Source organism: Centruroides vittatus, unplaced genomic scaffold (genome assembly GCF_030686945.1).
Source record: "Centruroides vittatus isolate TY-2023 unplaced genomic scaffold, ASM3068694v2 contig_900, whole genome shotgun sequence".
In the NCBI taxonomy this organism is placed as follows: domain Eukaryota; kingdom Metazoa; phylum Arthropoda; class Arachnida; order Scorpiones; family Buthidae; genus Centruroides; species Centruroides vittatus.
The window spans coordinates 1,929,398-1,951,077 of NW_027122591.1; the positions used below are offsets into that span (position 1 = coordinate 1,929,398).

Here is a 21,680-nt window from a genome sequence, read left to right on the forward strand (position 1 = left end):
TTCAGGAAGTGCCTGGTCAGCCGAAGAGTGAACTGTACCCGCGTATTCTAAAATATGAACATGGGTGTTAGTAAAATGATCGTACAAAGTATTGAGGAGCCAAAATTGAGAGAAACTTTATAAAAACAGAAATTGTTTTAATTTTTAAATACTTCTGCACGTAATAAAAAAAACAGCACATCGCAATCTATGAGATCCATGTTGACAGATACACGGGTCTGAAATGAAACATTACCAACGCGCTCCGTGAAAAATAGCGCTCGTCTGTCCACCTTTCTGTCCATGTATTTCACGTGAAAAAAAGTCTGTGCGTTTTCACGCTCGTCTGACATTAGCCTAAAAATTTATGCTGTGCCTGCCAGGGATCGAACCTGGGACCTTCCGCGTGTTAGGCGGATGTGATAACCACTACACCACAAGCACTTACTCAAATTAATGCTCAAATTTAATCAATAACGTATCTTAGAGTCAATCATTATAAGTGTCTATATTATAAATTTAAGTTTAAATTTAAAAAATAGCATTATTCTAAGGATAATTAAGATCTAAATGAATAATTTTTTAAATGTAGGAACTGTGAGATCTCTTCCAGCATTTGGCGAAAAAATTTGTTGTTAATGTCCGCAAGTTGACATACCGGATTCTATTTATTATGTAAAATTCATTATTTAATCAAAAACACAATTAATGACATATCCGATAAAATTAAGATATTAACGAGGTTGAGGCCGAAGTTTTAAACGCGAAAACGTCGGACGTTTGGCGCCGCTTTCCTGTAAATCTAGAAGTTTGACAATAGCGTTTGGAAAGTCAGTGGAATCATGCTCGACATTCCAAACGCCATTGTCAAACTTCTAGGCTTACAGGAAAGCGGCGCCGAACGTCCGACGTACACGTGTTCGCGTTTAAAACTTCGGCCTTAACCTTGTTAATAACTTTGAAAGACGAATTTACTACTTTCAAAATAGATTCCGCCCTTTGTAAAAACATATTCTTTTAATGAACAAAGTGTATAAGGAAAATTTACTGATAAAAAATTCTCATCTACGTTTTCTAACTAAAGTATTAATATATATTTCCAGTATTAAAGATTTTCATTTTATAAAAAGCAATCAATTCAACAAGAGATTTTAAAGACGGCCGGATGTCGGCAACTTCTCGTGTTTTCTCTATGGAGCGATTCAAATTTTTAGATACGGTTACTAATACGGTTACTGGATACTAATTATATTATACTTTTTAAAATCATAACAAAAAATAAAATAATATTACTTTACTTATAATTTTAATTGTCACATTTTATAATATAATAATAATGTATTTTTTAAAAATATATTTTACACGATAGTATAATCTCGTTCTCTGTTTTAGGGTTAAATCTGCAGACGATCGTTGACTCTTCTGATTTAATTTGTAATTTCCTTTTAAATTCTGAAAAGCTTATCTAACATGTCAGGTAATACATCCGTCGATAAACTGTATTATTATTAATTAATCTTAATGTAGGATATTGGTATGAAGAGTTTTGTTGTTACGAATAACGACACAAACACGAGTCTGTACAATTGCATTGACGTTTCCGGCAAACGTATCATTCAGAGCTCGATTTAAGCTCTGAATGATACGTTGGGGACCTTAACGGAGCTGTAGAGCATACGCGTAGGAACAAAAAAGTCAAAGGAACAATACTCATATATGCAACCATTTGTCGGATATTCGCCTCAAAAAGTAAGTTTATACCTTGTACCGGTACTACAGGTAGGCCTCCTACAACGCGGTACCTTTACAACGCGTTTTCGCTCCAACGCGGTTGGAAAAATGCGGAAATTTTCTTACAACGCGGTACTTTTACAACGCGGTTTAGGGTATTTAGAAACGAATTATCTTTCACATAACAGAAAAATCGCAACGGGATCACATAAGTGCAGTGGAACTTGATGGAACAAGCTCAGATCTTGAAATAAGGCCAGTCAAACGTTCTCGAACAACTATAATAAGGGACGATGAGGACTGAATTTGAGCATAACATTATGTTTCTTTTTGATTTTGACTTGAAATCATAATCTTTTTAGTTTTTATATGATCTTGAATTTTATTTAAGCTTTTTATGTACATAAATTTAAAAAATGATGAAAATGTTACACCATAAAAGGCAGTTTTTCTCTTTTTAGAACTGAATCCCAGTTTTTGTATTAAGTTGGTGTCTCCTATAACGCGATTTCCCACAACACTGTATTTTCAAGGAACGTATCTACCGCGTTGTAGGACGCCTACCTGTACTGCCTTTTCTCTGTGGTCCTTGGTGTTGGTTGAGGCGAGCGATAGAAGCTGTGACTGATGCTCCACGTGTAGTTGTGTGCCTTGGTTCCAGCGCCTGTGCTCCCTAAAACTACGACGTGGAGTACTCCTACTCTGTGAACGGACTATTTGAAGCTGCATAGTTGCCTGGGCTAAATAGTTAAATGCAATGGTCTTGGTGGAGCGCGACGCACGACTCCCAATGATGTGTGGCCAATTTCGAGGGCTGTATCTCGCAAAGGGTTGCGTGTACGGGTGTGGTTTCTTTGACTTTTTTGCTCCTGCAGGTATGGTCTACAACTCTGATAAATTCCCAACCGTCTCATTCGGAGGTGTAATTTTACCTTGTATACAGTATGTACGACTTGCCTAAAAGTAATTTCTGTTGAATCTATTGTATATGCTTCATTTCTGCACAAATGCTAATTGCAGTCATTAAAGTTTAGCTTGATTTTGGGTCATCAAGTATTGTAAAACAAAAATGAAATTTTTAAAATTTTTAATATCCAAAGAAAATTGTCCTGTATGTGAATTTTAAGGTCGTGCAGCATCTGATCCCTGTGTGGCCATGAAGAACGACCTGTGGCCTGTGAAGTCTTAATGTGTGCCTCCAGGGGTTTGGCCATGTAATTTTCCTGTTTTTTGCCACTTGCTGTTATGCACCTCCAGTTGAGCTGATATTTATGTTGAACTGTCAAATTAAACTCAACTAGTAAAAAAATGAGCATAAACCACAGTTGAGTCTGCATAAGTCGACTCCCCAAGGAAAAGTGGAAACGTGTCGAGTTATCTGATATGACGACTAAAGCAATGTTGAAAAAAACCACAAAAATACAATTAGGAAAATACAGTAGTGCTTTATACGGAACATGCAATATAGCTCATCCATCACTGGCACTAGAGTTGGTTTCTACGACAAGTATCTCGGTGATTTCCATCATTTTTTGTGTCAGTATCGGCCATGAAACAGGAAGATTTGATAAATGAATTTGCTTTAGCCAATGTACCAGATCATCTTCGACAGCTTTGTATGGCAACTTTCTCTGGCATTTTCGAGACAGCCGCGACGAAAATCCAAGAAAAAGTTTCTTAATTTCCTCTTTTTTTCTTCAGAATTTGTACCAATGTTGTTCTTGGAAGGTTTTCTTGTTTTGCAAATTCGGCTTACAAAGTTTCATTATATTCAAATTCAGATGCAAGTTTGTATTTTTCCTTCAGCATAAGCTTTGTTAGGTTTTGGATACTCATTTCTAACAGAAATGTGAAACACTTGGTGCAAATAATGCATGAATGCTTGGTGAGAAAATGCAAAATCGGATTGTGTTGTGACATTAAACTGCATGGTGTGAACTCATTTTTTTCAGAAGGGGAGTTGATTTATCTGATGTCCAAATGAGTGTGGGACAGAAAAAGTATGTCGATTTATCCAGTGGTGACGAGTTAAATGGTGTCAAGTAAACCAGAGTTTTTTAACATTAATGCCCATGTAAGTTGGCAGAGACCACAGAAAACTGACTACTTAACTGACAGTGTCTAGTTATATCTATGACACCTTATGTGGACTTGACTGTATACATTATTTTAGTATTAATGCACTGGTGGTTTTGGAATATGCTGCTATTTGTCTCTCTCTAATTCTAAGAAAAAATGCATGCAGAAGTCTAGTCTGTATCCAAAAAAGGTTGTTTGTCACTGCTGTACAATCTATCATCTATTTAAATTTGTTGTTGAGAATTTTTATTTTAATTAGGACACCCAAGACATAATCACATACATAAAGATTTTGTGGCACTTTGTAGCATTATTTTTGTAAATATAAAGATCAATGCCAAACTATTGCTGGATTATATTGGGCTATAGGCCCAATATAATCTAGCAATAGTTTGGCATGTAGCAATGTAATAATAGTTATAATTATTACACTTATCAAGAGGTACCTAATGCCTACCTACAGGCCAAATTACTTAATATTTAATTATTAATTATAACATTAATATAGCCTGATGGAATCTAGCAATTGTTTAGCATTATTTTTGATCAAAAAAGTATTCTTTATATTCAATATATTTTCATTTAATATATGTTTAGATTCTTTCAATTCTTATTAATATATTATTATGTATTTTTGTATATAGATACCATTAAGAAACAATGTTTACAATTAATTTAGACACCTTACATTTAATAAAATAAAATAAATTAGCAATTACATTAAAAAGAATTTAACTTAAAATTTCCACAAAATCAAATTTTCTTCAAAACCTTTGCAGTATTACAAATTTTGTAGGTTAATGGAATAATAATTAAATATATACAGTAAATTAATAAAATTATTTTTAATTAAATACTATGCATTGCCATTTAATACAGTTTTAGACAAAAAGAAAACTTAATAAATATTGCTTAAAATAAAATAATTACCATCAAATAATACAATTAAAATGTAATGAAATACATAACTAATAAATTAGAAATAAATGAAGAGTGAGGGTGTGAAGACATTTTTAAAATTGAAATTAGAAAATAAATAAATGTTATTTTGAATAATAGAACAAAGCACTTATAGACAGTAACAGTTCTGAATCAAAAAACTTATTTGAAACTTTGTAATAAAAGTATAAAAGTTTCCAATTATTATGAAAATGACAAAGATGAACTTAACTAGGAAGAAAAATTGAGAATCCCATATTCCTAAATAATACATTTCATTGGCATTTCACTGTCATCTGTCCATTCCTGAAAATGGCCCTTAACAGGTTGAAAACTTAGTGTTCCTTTGACTTTGTCCACTGTTAAAGGTAAAATTGATTGATTCAACAGGAAAAGATAATATATATTTAAAGTGTTGCTTGTTTTATATACAGTGGATCTTCGTTATAGCGCTGCTCACTATACCGTGCACTCGGTTATAGCGTGGGCGATGTTTATGACGTGATAAGCTCAAACACGTTTATACAGGTCCGTGTGGCGATAGTGAGTAGCGCATTTTATTGTACTGTGTATTGAGTAATTGTGTATGTATTGAGTTCCTGCATGTATTTTGAATAGTGTTTAATTATTGTATGCATGATGAGTAAAAGAAAAGCTTGACATTATTGCTAAAGTAAAGAGGTGAACTGCATTACACCTCGCTGTTCGGTATAACGCGGTTCATCTTATAACGTGGGTGTTGTTTCCAGCCCGACATGCACATTATATCGGGGGTCCACTGTATTTATATCTATTACTTATTACACTTTATCTGATACAGTATTTAGAGAGAATTTAAATGTTATCAATAATTTATTTTTTCATTAGATGTGACAAATATTTGTTGTGAAATTCCAGCAATAAATAATAGAGCTTATCATGAATATAATTTGAAATTTAAGCTGTTTGAAAGAATTTGCTTGTATTCTGTTCAGGCAACACCTGCACTGTTTGCTCTAACAGATGTAATTTCTCAAATTTGCTCATATGTCCCCAACCTTAGTTTTAAAATATTGGTACCTTAAAAATGATTTTACAATTGAAAATTATAAAAGTGATTTACAAAAAAATTATTAATTTCATAATATCTCTTCTTCTAATTCAGTAACTTGTATTATGTATTACAGATGACAACTATATATATATATATATATATACATACACAATTTTTTATCATATTAGGTATATGAAATTGTGATGAATATTCATAGTTTAAAATGAAGGTTATTTATAAAAATGAAGCTTCTGTCTCTTGATACTTCAAAAATATTTAAGAAATACAAGATCATTATAAAATTTAATTAAGTAGATCCGAAAAAGAAATTTATACACACACACACACGATTTATAGCATAATTTTATATATTTAATGTGTTAACAAATTATCTGGCACATCAAATAAAGTTGCTGGGCATTCTGAATGTCTAAAAGTTTGTGTGATACATCTCTTATTAGTTGTGTTTTGACATAGCAAATGCTGAATTTGACCAAACAAGACCAACAAGAAGTCATTCAGTTTTGCATGAGGAAAGGAGTTCCTCTGATGGAAGTTTGTGCATGGATGAAAATCATATAAAGGCATCATCTGTATGTCATACATGACAGTGGAGGACTGGTATTGATAATTTCTCAATGGACATCAGATCATATCAGATGCAGTTTGATCAAAGATCCTATGTTCACCAATTGAGGAGAATGCTTAACAATTGGGTACATTGATTCAAGAAAATTGACACACAACTATAAGAGAAATAGCTGATGTCATAGAGTGACACTGTCATGTAGTTAGCAGTCTGTCATCAGAACAGATCGCTAATTAACTAACAGAATCACTAGAACATTTGATGTGAAGTAATAGTGAAATAAACTGCAATAAATTCCACCATATTTAAAAAATTCTAAAAATGATCAGTTTTTCAAATTTGTTGCAATTCATGAAAAGTATTTATTTATTTAGTGGGTATGAGGGGTTTTTTAGATTTGTTATTCAATGCTTAATATAAAAATGACAATTTGTTTTACACAGATATATACTGTATTTAAAGGATGTATAAAGGAGAAAGTGATTCATTTTTTATTTCTTTTTATGTGGATCATTATTCCATAATAATGCATGTCTTTTTATTTCTTTCATTTTCTTAGCCATATGTGTGTTGAGAAAGACACATATCCTGATGAGGAAAGACAAAGAAGAAAAATATTTCCTCTCTGTCTTTCCTCATCAGTATGGTACATACTGATGAGGAAAGACAGAGGAAATATTTTTCTTCTTTTTTGAAACAGCCATATGCTTAATATTGTTCACAAAGTTAGCTGCTTGTACTGCCATTTTAGTGGTTCCACTCTACCCTATAGAGTGAAAAGAAGGATAGAAAAGAATGAGAAAAACAAGCAATTATTTGTTGTGACATTGCCACAATGCTGGGCTGCAATTTTTTGTCACAATACACTTAAGTTCAGTAGTGTCTTACTCCTATACATCCCACTTTTCCTATTAACAATGAAGTCATGCTGGACTGTATCTAACTCTGTTCAGGAGAAAAATTTTTAATTGAAATAACATGACTTCTATATAGTAAATCGGGGCCTCCTTTCCTTAAGATTTCCATATCTGATCTTGACTTTCATCTATCTAACACTATTCTTGAAATTAAGGAAGGACAGACAACAGATGAATGACAATAGGAATTTATAGGTTACAATTTTTTCAAATTGCAGCCCAACAAAAATTTTTAATAGTTTTTAACAAGTCTAAAGAATCAAAAAATGAGTTATAATGGTCTGAACACTACAAAGAACATTCAATTTAGCCACAAACCAAAGAACTGTGGCAAAGTTTCCCTTAGCCACTGAAATGGCAGTACAAATAGCCAGACTTGTGAATAACTTTAAGCATATGGATGTTTTGAAAAAAAAAAAGGAATGTACCATACTGATGAGGGGAGATAAAGCTCCCAAAACATGTATATGAATATGGAAATAAAGATGGAAAATTACAAAAATATATGTGCTGTTATGGAGTAATGATAAACATAAAAGAAGCAACAAATAATAAACATGTTTCTGGAAAAATGAAACTGGCAACAAGGATGATTCCTTTTTAACAAAATTTGTAGCTAAAGATGAAACATTGTTGTTATCAATATGAACCAGTTAGTATGACAGCAACTGTACATTAGAAGCATCTGATGTCTTCAAAAAAAATTATGCTTTTCTGGGGAAAGTGATATCTTTCTTCTTTTGCTGTGAAGGTGTGCTGGTGGCATTCAAGGATTCGAATATGAAAGTGGAAGGGTATGTCCAAATCTTGGAAGATTTTACAGGGCCATCAAAAATAAATGGTCTAGTAAGTAAGCTGACAAGTGATTTTATGTTGCACTACAACTCACAATTACATGTTATGAACAGCATTAAGCATTGGCCAGCCAGCTTTTGATGGGAGGTCTGGCTTGGCTATAACTGTTGTAATAATAATGCAGTCATAATAAAATGTGTGCGTGCATATGCATTAATCAATAGAATTTTATAATTCCCGCATTGGTGGTGTTGGAAGTGACCAAGAGAAGCATTATGCACAATGGCAAAAAAAAAGATGGCTGGCTACTTGTCTGTTCAAGAGTGAGTGCAAGCTGCTGCATGCTATGAGGTGTAGAAATCCCCAATTACTGTGCAGAGATGGTGGCATACAGTGAAGGGGCATCATGCCACAATCCATCTGGAAACAATCAAGATTTGTCATTTGAAGCTAAAATGACCACAGGTCCACAGGTTTGGTTGTGTATGCACAGATGAGTGGCCATCCATCCACATCACAATCTGAAGAAAACTTATCACTGGTTGATGGCACTGGTGCCTACATTGAATTTTAAGATATGTATCTGTATTTCCATTTAGTAAGGTACAGTACATGTTAGATATTTTCATCATATTTGCATTAGAAATATAGAAATTAAAGCAATTTCTCAATGTGTAGTTACTTTTCACCGATTCTGTGTGTGTGTGTTGTGTGTAATATTTAATAAATATACAAAATATGTTTAAAATCAGCTTTCATTTATGTGCACATAGATTTATGAATGTTCATAGTAATAAATATTTCAATTTTCTAATTTTTAGGTGAAAATATGAGTGAAGAGCCAAAAGATTATGTTACTCCTGTACGAAAGATTATGGCAATGTCTGACATGCCAAAGTGGGAAAAATCAGAGGTATACTAAGGTATATTTATAATAAAAATGTAAATTATTATTTGAACTAATTATTTTATATGAATTTTCAGGCATATTCAGAATATATGGGATTTATATTAGCAATGAATGAAGCAGTGAAAGGGAAGAAAATATCTGATGCTAAAGACACTACTCCAGTTAGTATTTTAGAAATTTTTATTTAAATATCTCTCTTAGAACAGTTTATTTTAAGGTTTTATGATTATTAATTATCTTTGATAGTACTTCAATATTGCAGAAAAAACACTATGTAATGGAAAGATTTTGCTCCAAAGATTTGATATTATTTAAATGCATTATATCTTTCAGCAAAATTTTTAAAATGCAAAATAGTGCTCTGTTCAATTTTACAATATCCTATTCAAAAATTTGAATATTTATTATAGACAGTAATATGTCGGAATAATGAAATCACGAAGTCACCAAAAGAAGTTGTTATAGTGAAATTTCATTATATTGAAACGTAGTCAAAATTTCAGAATGTTGAAAAAAACTATTAAATAATGAAAAAATCTTAAACGTTGAGAGCAAGGACTATTTAAAATCAGCTTTTTCTAGTACAGTTGTCTCTTGATAGTCCGATGTTTTGTAATCCGACATGCTCAGTAGTCCGACGCATCTCCCATCAAGATCACCATAGTCCCCATCTTTAAAGTGTGAGCACAGTATGTACATAATTAATCTACCTACATTGTAGCATTTAGTTATAATGTTTATAAATTATTGTACATACTGTATTATTTATGCCTATACGTACTGTATGTACGTTTATTGGTTTCCATATTTCTTTTAATAAACATGTTTTAGTTAACCAAAATGGGTGTTTCATTTCCATATTCACCTAGGCAGTGTTTTACTCATAACATGTAGGAATATTATAGGCTACTGCTAGCAAAACAATGCCAAATATGTAATCACTTTCGGTAATCCAGACACTTTTGGTAATCTGACACCCCTTTGGTCCCATACCTGTCGGATTATCAAGGGACAACTGTATTACTAGTTTGAGTAAATTTTACACTTTTATATTTTGTGAAAAACTTTAGTCAATTCACATTTTATGTTTAATTTTCGTCGGATGGATAAATATATTTTTTACAAACAAGAGACAAGTCGCTCCAAAATTTATTAGACGATCACCATTTACACTGATGTTCCAGAACAATTTTATGTTTCATGTCACATTTTATGTTTCATGTCATTTTATGTCACATTTTATGTTTAGCTTTTTTTATTTTTTTGCTCTTTTTATCTTGCAGACCGAAGAGGGTCTTTTAATCATGTCCATCATGAATTTGGCTAGGCCCACAATATGGGGTGGCCAGCTAGTGAGGACATATCCAAATTAATCAAGCGTTGAAAAATTCTGAGCCAACCCAGACTGGTACCTGGTACCAGTCTGGGTTGGCTCCAGAGTGACAGGATATTACTTTTACCACCTTGACCATATGGCTATCTACATATATAACTTAAAGTTTTTTGTCAGCACTGTCTTGAACCAACAGCTTGACACACAAAATAGTGATGGCACTGATAATCATGCTCCTCTCCAGAATAGCCAATATTTATTGTTGAAAGAAGTCTTTAATTTTCAATTGTACAATTGTTCAATTATATTTGTAGTTAAATCCTCCATAAATTTGTAAACTGTCACAGCATTCCAATATACTATTTTATACATCTTTTAATTTTATCAGAAAATGACACAGGCTTTTACATGTTGGTTGCACTTGAAATGGTAATATCAACCTCTACAATATTAGTTGAAGTCAAGATTACCATTTTGGATAATTGTATAGTAATGACACTACAATACAAATTAAATTGGCAATTATGACAAAAATTTGTGTTGCCAAATAAATGTTGAAACATCCTTTCACAATGAAAGATGACTGATTTACACATGCACAGGTTTTGTTATAATGATCTCTTTATAAAAAAAAAGTTAAGTTTTTATTATATTAATGAATATTAATGTAATGAAAATTTCAGTTTAAGCTGAAACATTTTTACACCAACATGCATAAAAAATTGGCAAGACATTGAAAAAATTAATCTAATGTAGAGTTTCCAAAAATATATGATGGGATGTTGTGGGGTTATTGTATTTTCCAAAAATATATCATTACTGATTCTATAAATTGGACACACAATTACAAGCATTAAACCAAACATTCTTGATTTTGCAAGGCCTAAAATTAAATTTCGGTATGATGGTCACTGCATCATTAATGGTGCATACATAGACACTTACAAATACTGTACAAAATCTGAGTGTAATGCATAAACTTCCAGTGAACAGTGATTAATGTGTGTTTCACAATAATCTTATGTGAGATTCCAATCATTAGTCTTGGTCTTATTCATAAACTTTGTTGCTCAAGTACAAAATCAGTTTTCAACCAAGAATCAGAAGTTTTGATCTGTATATTCTTTCAAAGTCTGTGTTTTTGAATTAATTGTGAATAACATTTTTATAACTTATTAATTTGAATGTATAAAATGTGAATTATATAAACACCTGTCATACTTTAATTTTTATTTAAATTATATGCTTTTTGATTTAATTTTTTGTTCTTAATATAGGCAGTTGATGGTATTATATCACTTTTAGAAAAACTGCAGTCATGGATTGTGGAAATACCACCTATTCAACAACCCCAGAGATTTGGAAATAAAGCATTTACTCAATGGTACAATAAATTAAAAGATGTAAGTCTTTCTTTTTTCCTTTTTTATTTGATCATTTTTAAACTAATAAAAATTAAATTAAAAAATTATGTTTTTGTAATTTATATTTTTCAGTAAAAGGTTGTATTCAAGTATTTAAAATTTTTCAATATATAAAAGTTACTCTTGATGATATACACTTGAGAAACTTCAAAATATGTAACTTCAAAATATTGTGTACGTAGAAATGGACTAACATTTTCAATCTTTCCTTTTTCAGAAGGATCGAAAATGTTAGGGTCCGTTTCTATGTACAGAATATATTGAAACTGGACCTGAAGAAGATCCTCAGGTCCAGTTTTTCTTGGAAGATTATGAATCCAAAACAATGTATAATACAATTTCTGAATGTACATTCTTTTTATGAAATATTTAACAAAATTTTTTAAATTCAAAATTATTGTAATGTGCATTCTTCTTGTAGAATATTCACACAACTTATTAAATTCTGAATAAACAAACTAGATGGAGCATATGCATAGTGATCAAAAGGTAAATTGTAATCACAATCCCATCATGTCTCACATTCACAAGAAATGGTTAGGTGGATACTATAGAAAAAATGTCTGCCATACATAGGAAATATGTTTTTCTTCTCTAAAGTTTATACATTTCTCCTTTGTTTCTGCCTTAAAAACTTCTAGTGCCTCCTGGGTTCTGATGTTACCACATTGTCATACCTGTCCAATGAGAGTGGTGTTCAGGATATAAGTATTACATCTTTGTTGGATGCATAGAATGTATGTGCAGATTTCCTGTTAATTTTCATCAAATAAGACTATTAATAAATATTTTGTTTTGATTTATTTATTTAATAATTACAGAAAATCACATACATTGAGTATAGCACAACAATAACACTAATAAATCAATTCTGATTATTTTTTAATCTAACATACATGGTACGATCCGAAAGTTCGGGGACTGCAGTAATCTATGACAACAAAAGCATGCATTTGAAGTTACAGCGTATGAAATGGATTCTACCAAACCACCTCTACGTGTTCAGGTTAATTTCACCCATATCATGTGATTAAACCGCGAGCGCTGCTGTTTTTTTCTGGAGATAGTTACCTTTGTTCTGCGACATAATAAAAGTGGAGTTTCAAGAAGAACCTCTAACATTAAATTTTGTCAGCGTTTAGGTAAAATGCCTACGGAGACTTTAAAATTGCTAAGAAAGGTGTACGGTGATTCTACCATGGCAAAGTCGAAATGTTGGAGGTTCTTCTTGAAACTTCACTTTAGTTACCTTTGTTCTGCGACGTAATAATCTCCAGAAAAAAACAGCAGCGCTCGTGGTTTAATCACATGACATGGGTGAAATTAACCTGAACACGTAGAGGTGGTTTGGTAGAATCCATTTCATACGCTGTAACTTCAAATGCATGCTTTTGTTATCATAGATTACTGCAGTCCCCGAACTTTTGGATTGTACCACGTATAATTCTTACAAATCAAACATAATAATTCTTAATTATATTACATCCTGGGAGCAATAATTATTGTATTTAAGTATTAATTAATTTTCAAACATGAAAGTAAGCACCAAATCTGTTTTTAATTTTTATTTTCAGAATGTTGAAGATGTATTAAAAGAAGCATTATCTCCAGAATTTCATGGAGCCATAATTGAAATTTCAAGTTATTTGCAAGAAAGTTTTGGTAATTCAACAAGGATAGATTATGGAACAGGTAAGACTGTCAACTGCTTGTATGTGAATAGAGAATATAGAGAGTATATATTGTTTAAATTAGTATTTGAATGAAAGATATCTGCTTTTAGAAAATAGCAATTCATTATAAAAAAAACTTAGATAATTTCCTGAATATAGTTTTAAATAATTGTTCAAGCTTGATTAAAGAAGTAATTTCAAAATTTAGAAATAATTTCCATTATAAAAACATTGCTTATGCTTAGAATTTTAATTTAGATAAACATGATAAGTTTATAACAGAACATAATAGAATTTAATTTAATTTCTGTTATGTTATCATGTTATAAATCTGTTATCATGATTAACCGAAGAACTCTTATTCACTTAAAATATTTATCTCAAAAATATTGTACAAATATTATTAAAATTTAAAAGTTTTGAAGAACATCTGATATTTGAGAGAATAAAATAAACATTTGGAACAAAAATTATTCAGTAGTTATTTTTTGATGATTGACAAAGTTCCAAGGATAAAATTCTTGAATAAATAAAATTTTGACCATACAAATAAACTTGGGTCAGTACAAAATCCTTTTTTAATAATCCAACTAGAGTCAAATGGTTAACAACTTAAAAACCAACAAATGACATTAAAAAAACATACATACAATATACAATTGACACCAACCTTTTCTTGGAGGATCCGACGTCAACAACACAGTACAGTGGTGCCTTGTATAACGTACGCCTCGAATAACGGACGCTGCGAACAACGAACTTTCTGTTTGGCTGTTAGGTGACTCAAGCAACAGACTGGCTGCGAACAACAGACTTTCCGGCATAATTGGTGACTGCTCCATGGGTGTGTTCTTTAATAGCGGTCACTCTGCGTCTCCGCTACTACGGGAGTGTGCTGCTGTTTGTAGGTATTTAGGAACGACGGTGAAAGAAAGAAAGATGACGGCGCCCGCGCTATCGACAGTATCGTGATGGAGGAATCTGTAATTCTAAAATATGAGCTTTAAAAAGCAAAAGAAGGATCCTAATTGTAAAATTTAACCATAAAATGGATTATTTGTTGAAAGAGCATTCAAAATAGCCACGAAAAAAGTTAGAATGCCGGCTACCATTCGAAAAAAATTCGTAAAGACACTTACATCACCGCGTGCACTAACTCGCACTTTCACAATTTCTAAATTTTCATTCATAAATCCACATAATGGACCTGGAAACGAAACTATCTGAGCCATGGAGGACGCCATGTTGCTTTCCACCGTAAACTACTACTACAAGCGGCCGTTTTTGCTGTTCGACTGCACACACTCCCACCGGAATTTAGGAACGCGTTCTGCAGGAATTTTTAAACGGATGTCATTCCTGCAGAGTTACGCGGAGGAATAAAAGAACGCACCCCATGTTCATTTTTTATGATACAGAACGGTTATTTTATGCTGCGGAACGAATTGATGTTTTAACATGTATTTCTATGGGAAAATGCGTTTCGTATAACGGACGTTTCACTTAACAGACGTGCGCCTGGAATGGATTAAGTACGTTATATGAGGCACCACTGTATTAAAATTCTTCATAATATCAGTCAGGTACCAATGAATTGTATTTATACCCATCTGCAAACCTTTGGTGTCAACTGTATATTGTATGTGTGTTTTTTAATGTGATTTGTCAGTTTTTAAGTTGTTAACCATCTGACTCTAGTTGGATTATTTAAAAAGGATTTTATACTGACATGTTTATTTGTATGGTCAAAATTTGATTTATTCAGTTATTTTTGACTTTGCTTATATTGTTAACATTGCTTTGACTTCAATATAATGTAAAGATAAGCATAATACAACCATCTCTGATACTCAATATTAACTTATGAATATAGTAGTATTGTTAGCATAATGGAACTACTTTTGCACAAAATAAATTAAATTTTAAGATAGAAGAATAGTAAAAATCATGTTACAATCATAGATTTAAGTTTCAAATTGAAAAAAATCTACAATTTATGTAAAAATCACATTAAAATAATCTTATATTTTTCTACAGGCCATGAAATTTCTTTTGCAATGTTTCTTTATTGTCTTTTTAAAATTGGAGTATTTCAACAGTCTGATGCCCTTTTGGTTATTCTGAAGATATTTAACAGGTAAACATTGAATGATTAATAGAACTAATAAATTTGCCTAACTTAAATTATGAAATTTTGTTTAAAAATGTTAGAAATACTACTTTGTGCTAAGTAAGATTAATGTAATGAATCATTATATATTAATTAAGACATTAAAAGAATTTTTTTTAACATTTTCTTTGATCCCATTTTTTGAGTTGGGGTAGGGATGGGAGTGGAGTCACCCCTACCATACACATTACTGCATTGCATTTACATATACACATGATTAAATTTTACATTTGGTTATATTTACTGGGTCAGAATGAGGATAATGATGGAGGTGGATCACCCCTTAAATTAAATATATGATGATGCATTTTATTGTTAAGTTTCAGCCAGAATTCTATCATAATTAAAAATGGATGAAATTTGAGGCCATGTTTTTATTTAAATTGCTTTGTAATACTTTCATTTCTTAGTATTGTAGTTTCCTTATATTGTTTTAATTGAGAACTACTTCAATAATAATTAACCTTTTTTTTTTTTAACTTAAAAAGTAAATAACTGAATGAAGATTACAGCATGTGTAATTCAAACTATGAAATATCAAAATGAAAAGTTTAAATTCTACATTCCTACACAAATAAAAATATAAATCTGAGTATAAACCCTGAAGATATAAAGAAGGATAAAATATGAAGACACTTATTTTATATTTTTTTAGTGTTTCTTCTACATGTATGATAAAAATATTAAGTTTCTACAATTATAATACAGGTATCCCTCATATGATAACATGGTAGTCATGTTCTGAAAAAAGCCATGTTACACAAATCCATGCTATACGAATCAAAGGACTAATGCAAAACATGGGGTTCCAAAAGTTAACAAAAATATACTATTCTCTTTTGTTACTAAGAGTAATAAATTATTGAGTGCTTTAATAAACATATTTCCATTCAATAATTAACTACCAGTCACAATTAAAAGTACTGTATTATGCATTAATATTAATTTTAGTTAAACCAGGACATTTTCTTTTTGCAAAGTATCAACATCATCTGGCTTTTTTTGTTGTTCTTGATCAGAAATATCATCATTTTTTAAAAAATTTTTATATAAATGACAAAATAAAAATATGTTATTAATCAAAAATTTGTTCTAGTGGGTTGCATTTGTTCAGTTGAGAACCGAAGCAATTTTTTCCAGAATTTTTTTACCTTGTTCGAGTACTAGGATATCACTGTCTTGGTTCATCATTTTTATGAATGATTACTTACCTATGGTTAAAAAAAGGTTAATAAAACTTACCTATAAACGTTTAAATAGATTTTACAAAATACAAAGATAAAAACGATACAAAAACAAAACACGACAACAGTTTTAAAAGCTAAAATCTGAAAGCAACGACAACACCGGATCGATAGGAAGGCTAGGACGAGAAAAAAAATCGCACTGTCAGTTTTCGTTAAACCTGACAAAAGGCACAAAACAAATAGAAAAATGTCAATATTATAAAATCCATGTGTGTCCTTACTTGAATAATAATAAATATTGAATAATGGAGTTTGCACTTAAAAATTGTGAAACTTTGTATGGAGGGTTTCCAAAATTCTCGAACCGTATTAGAGTGAAACCATGCTGTACAAGGGATACCTGTATCCTGTATTTGAGTTATACAGAGTAATTTTTAAAAAAAGAATTATTTAATAGTTCAAGGTTTCTAAAAATACAAACAACTAAAATTTACTTTTTTATAACTATTATCTGTTACTATTCACCAATATTTTTGGTAAATAGTACACAACAGAGTATTTATCATCATATATAATTTATATGACTAATTTGTAAAATCAAATTTTTCAAATTTCATACTATTTTTTATAGGTATATATCTCTGGTAAGAGAGCTACAACAAACTTACAGAATGGAACCTGCTGGAAGTCATGGTGTTTGGAGTTTAGACGATTATCATTTCCTACCATTTATCTGGGGCAGTTCACAATTAATAAGTATGTATATTTAAATGACTCAATTAAAACACTGTAAACATTTTAATTTCATAATTGTTTAAATTAACTTAGATCATCCAAAGTTGGAACCAAAATCATTTACTGATAGTAGGATAGCATCTGAAAATGCTGATGAATACATGTTTATGGGATGTATAGAATTCATTAATAAGGTATGCTTTAATTGTAACTTTATAACATCAAAATAGTATTTTAGGCATTATTTTAAATTTTCTGTTACAATGAATTTAAAGTTAATGAAGAAACTTTGTCCTAAGATTCATAATTTAAGTAATTCATTAATTGATCAGAGCTTGAAATGCTGTAAAAATATTAAGAAGTTTAGGGACCAGACTGGAAATGGGAACTTGTTCTAAAAGCTCAAATTAATCTATCAAGCTATTCCATTTAATATGCAATTCTTTATTTGATGCACATTACCCAAATTGATGTGCTTGGGTTGGTTTTGATTAACCAACAAATGAAAAATGCATCTTGTATGTATAGTAGATAGCTAAATTTTGCATAAATCATGCGATGTGTTCAGCTTGAAATGTCACACATGGCACTGAAGTATTGATAGTACATATAATTGGCTGGGTGACAGTTCTGTATTTGTCATGTTAAGTCTCCATCCCTGTATGGTTTCAGTAACCCAAGTTGAATTGCTTTTAATATGTTATGCTGTTTTAGGATCACAAATTGCTATATGAATTAAATCATTGACTAGAAATTGTTTGATCAGTGAAACACTCATTGTTTTCAATTAGCAGTGGAAGATGATAAACCAGGGCTGTGGAGTCGGAGTCATCAAAAATCCCCAACTCCAACTCCTTTTTACTTAACCAACTTGTTATGTAAATAAAAACGAAAAAGTATTTGAATCTTGTCACATTTGACCCTCCGAGTTTTTTGCGAATCTGTACGTTTGGAGATGTCTCGAACACAAAAAAAAGTCAAATAAAGGGAAAAATTTGCGCACACACGCGTGTATGTTGACATCTGACTTGTTTAATTTTTTTATTCTGTTCTGAAATATTAAACAGTATCTTAGAATGAGTAAAGTTTAACACAGTAGCATGTGTATAAAGGGCATTAATTAAGAACCAAAATTTAATAGCATTAAAGGTCGACGGGGTAGAGACATAAAAGGGACCGTGTGTCGTATCTCCAGTGTGGTCGGACTTGATATTTTACTCGTTATAATAATAAGATTGTGAATGCTAATAAGCTCAGAGTTTAAACGGTTAGGATACGTCATAAGAATGTACACTAAGAAGGGATTTCAAAATTCCTCTCGTGGTGGGATAGGGAGACTGTTAAGGATTACACCCTGAAGAACTCCATTTCTACTGTACTATTTTAGATGCAGTTTTTTACATATTTGGGAAGCCTTGAAATGTAGAGAAGTGCAAAGGCATTCGGGGTTTTTCTGTATGCACAGATGTTAGAATGTGTACCGACTGATTTAGTTCAACCATTTTGAAGTTTAATAACTCCCGTGTTAAATCATCCAACTCCGATTCAAGATCGTGCCGCCCATATAGTCTAAGATTCAGGTTTTTTTTTCTATATGTATGAATGTTTCGCATATCTCGACATTTCGAGGTGTCCCGAGTCCAAAAATGCAAAAAGTTTGGAGTGGGATCACTTTTTGTCTTGTTATATATAACAGCCGGAAAAGTGAAAATTATTGAATACATATTTATATATTGACTATGTCATTACTTAGAGGAGTATTTTAGAACGTAGAAACTTTTTTATTCCAAAACTATCTTTATTAGAACTCTATTTATTGAAGCTTATATTCTGAGGTCACACGATGACGTCAGAATTTTCGGGCCTACTCTGTTAACAAGTCCCCCTGATCGGAGTCGGAGTCGTGTAAAAATCTACCGACTTCACAGCCGTGATAAACAGAACATTATCTTGATGTTGCGAGGTTGCAATCTTAATACACTTCAACCATCCTGTTGTTCTCTTAAACTACATTAATTCATTTTTATACCCTCACATCCTTCTATAAGCTTGTCCTTATAACAGTTCTTTGGGTTCCTAAAACACAGGAATTTCAAGTCTTTTTTTTAAATTTATTTTAATAACAAAATCAGCAAAAGGTTTATTATTTAATTTTCACACTAACAAAATTGTATAACATGTTTGAGTGTGTATTGGTAGGTTCATGTAATTAATGTAGATGTTTAAAGCTTTCAACAAGTTTATATAGTGGAATTCTTAAATGTGGGCCAAGCTGAAAATTTAATTTCTAGTTTTACATTACAAAAAAAAAAAAACTGATTTGCTACTACTAGAAATTGCATTCATACATGTAAATGTTTATCATATTAAAATAATAGAACATAAAGCACTCAAATTTGGAAATAAGCAAGTTGGCCTTGTATAGATTTCATATCTATCTATACAAGACCAATTTTGAAAACAAAAGACAATACTCATGGGGATTTCAAGCTGAATTGATGCTAATCTTCGACATTTTCGAGGTGTCCCAAAACTGATGTAAAAATTTTCATATAAAGAAGAATGCATATACGTTCAAACTACTCCAAACATGTGAGATCCAGACTTAACAACAATTAGTGTTTTTCTTTCCAATAGACTACTGAAGTCAGTAGTCTATTGGAATAGGCCCAGGACAATTGTTGCACTAAAGGACAAGATGGTCAATTTGAGCATTTAAAATACATTTTTGTCTACGGATTCAGACTTTTGGGGGACAATAAAAGAAATTGATATTTGAATTGTGCAATTTTTATTCAAGGTGAAAACTGGTCCTTTTTATGAACATTCCAACACATTGTGGAATGTTAGCGGAGCTGCAAGTTGGGGAAAAGTAAATTCGGGACTCATTAAAATGTACAAAGCAGAGGTAATACTTTTGATCAGTCTTTAGACATTATTCAATACCTGATTTCAATTTGATAGAAATTTTTTATCCTAGGTGTTATCAAAATTTCCAGTAATGCAGCATGTGGTATTTGGTTCCATTCTTCCTTTTCGACCACATCTGAGCCAGTGATTGTTTTCTGTTTGTCTTATTTAATATTAGATTGTACATAAGTCAAGAATTTGTTCTAAATAATAAAAACTTTATTGTACAAAATAAAATTAAATATTTAAAATGACACACTATATTCCGTGTCTGAAGGTGGTCTTTCCTCAAGTTCCTGAAAAAAATAGAATAAAAAAAATATTCAATTAAAATTCTAAAAATGCATTAGGGGGACCTTCTCAGTACAGTAGCCATTGTGTAAAATATCTCGAATCATCCGTACCTGAAAATTGTTCTCACAAAGTTGCAACATTCGCTTCTAATGTGCCTGTAAGATAGGGTTATTCATGTTTACCTCAAGAGACTATAAGGCTGAAATTGGATAAATGCAGCTTGCAATGTATAGAAGAGCTAGGTGTCACCAAACACTTGCCCTACAATTATGAGTGAAATGCAGTATCATATATATTTTTTTTTTTTTTTTGTTAGCTTTTCTAGAAGACAAGACAGCAATTATTAAGTAGCCCAATACCAAAAAATTGAAATTACATTTTTGGAAATACTTTCACCAAATTGTAAAAATGAGGAACTATTCATTAAGAAACTGCATTTATAATTGTCTACAGTTAACATGGTTTTGAAAATCATTCTTTTTCATTACACAACACTGAAATAATAAAATATACACTGGTGTGCAAAACTTAAGCAACAATTGTTTTTTTTTTCCATAGCTCCAAGAAATCATTTGGGAGACATGAAATTCAGAATACAGAGACAGTATTTTGTACTTAAAGGATGAATACATACAGTATAAATTTGCATGATTATTGTTTTAGACGAATGATATTTCCAAATGTGAGAAAAACTAACTCTTCTGAAAGAAACATCTTAAATGATGAAACTTCCAACACGATGTTTTTCAAAGCATTTGAACCTCAGCAGTTACCTGCTGTAAGAAGTGAACAAAATTACACGTACCAAAATCAAATTTTTATTCCTGATGATAGCACGCGAGAAGTTTACAGGACAGCAAATATTACAGATCTTGAGATTTTAATGTTTTAGAATGGTAGCCAGCATCTTTGCACCTTGCCAGTCACAACTGCTGCAGCTTACAAAAACAATTCGTTTTCAATTGAAGGAGGACACTAATGG

General features: G+C 31.4%; 2 protein-coding genes and 1 non-coding gene across 3 annotated transcripts in view; 1 reads left to right on the forward strand and 2 right to left on the reverse strand.

Moving 5' to 3' along the window:
* Positions 1-350: 350 nt before the first annotated feature.
* On the reverse strand, positions 351-423 carry TRNAV-AAC (transfer RNA valine (anticodon AAC)). The gene has a single exon. It is a non-coding gene; the product is annotated as a tRNA-Val (tRNA).
* Positions 424-1,333: 910 nt separating this feature from the next.
* LOC136984027 (serine/threonine-protein phosphatase 2A activator-like) lies at positions 1,334-20,665 on the forward strand. Its single transcript, XM_067280941.1, has 10 exons — positions 1,334-1,456; positions 8,884-8,975; positions 9,047-9,133; positions 11,583-11,708; positions 13,304-13,421; positions 15,440-15,539; positions 17,391-17,515; positions 17,588-17,688; positions 20,295-20,402; positions 20,475-20,665. The coding sequence occupies exons 1-10, from the start codon at positions 1,450-1,452 to the stop codon at positions 20,550-20,552; spliced, it is 942 nt and encodes a 313-aa protein (XP_067137042.1). The 5' UTR covers positions 1,334-1,449; the 3' UTR covers positions 20,553-20,665.
* Positions 20,602-21,680, reverse strand: part of LOC136984076 (Fanconi anemia group D2 protein) — a 45,930-nt gene continuing 44,851 nt past the window's right edge. Inside the window, exon 42 of the mRNA XM_067281002.1 lies at positions 20,602-20,700. Within this exon, the coding sequence (XP_067137103.1) occupies positions 20,650-20,700 (51 nt within the window). The 3' untranslated portion in view covers positions 20,602-20,649. The remainder of the gene's footprint in view (positions 20,701-21,680) is intronic.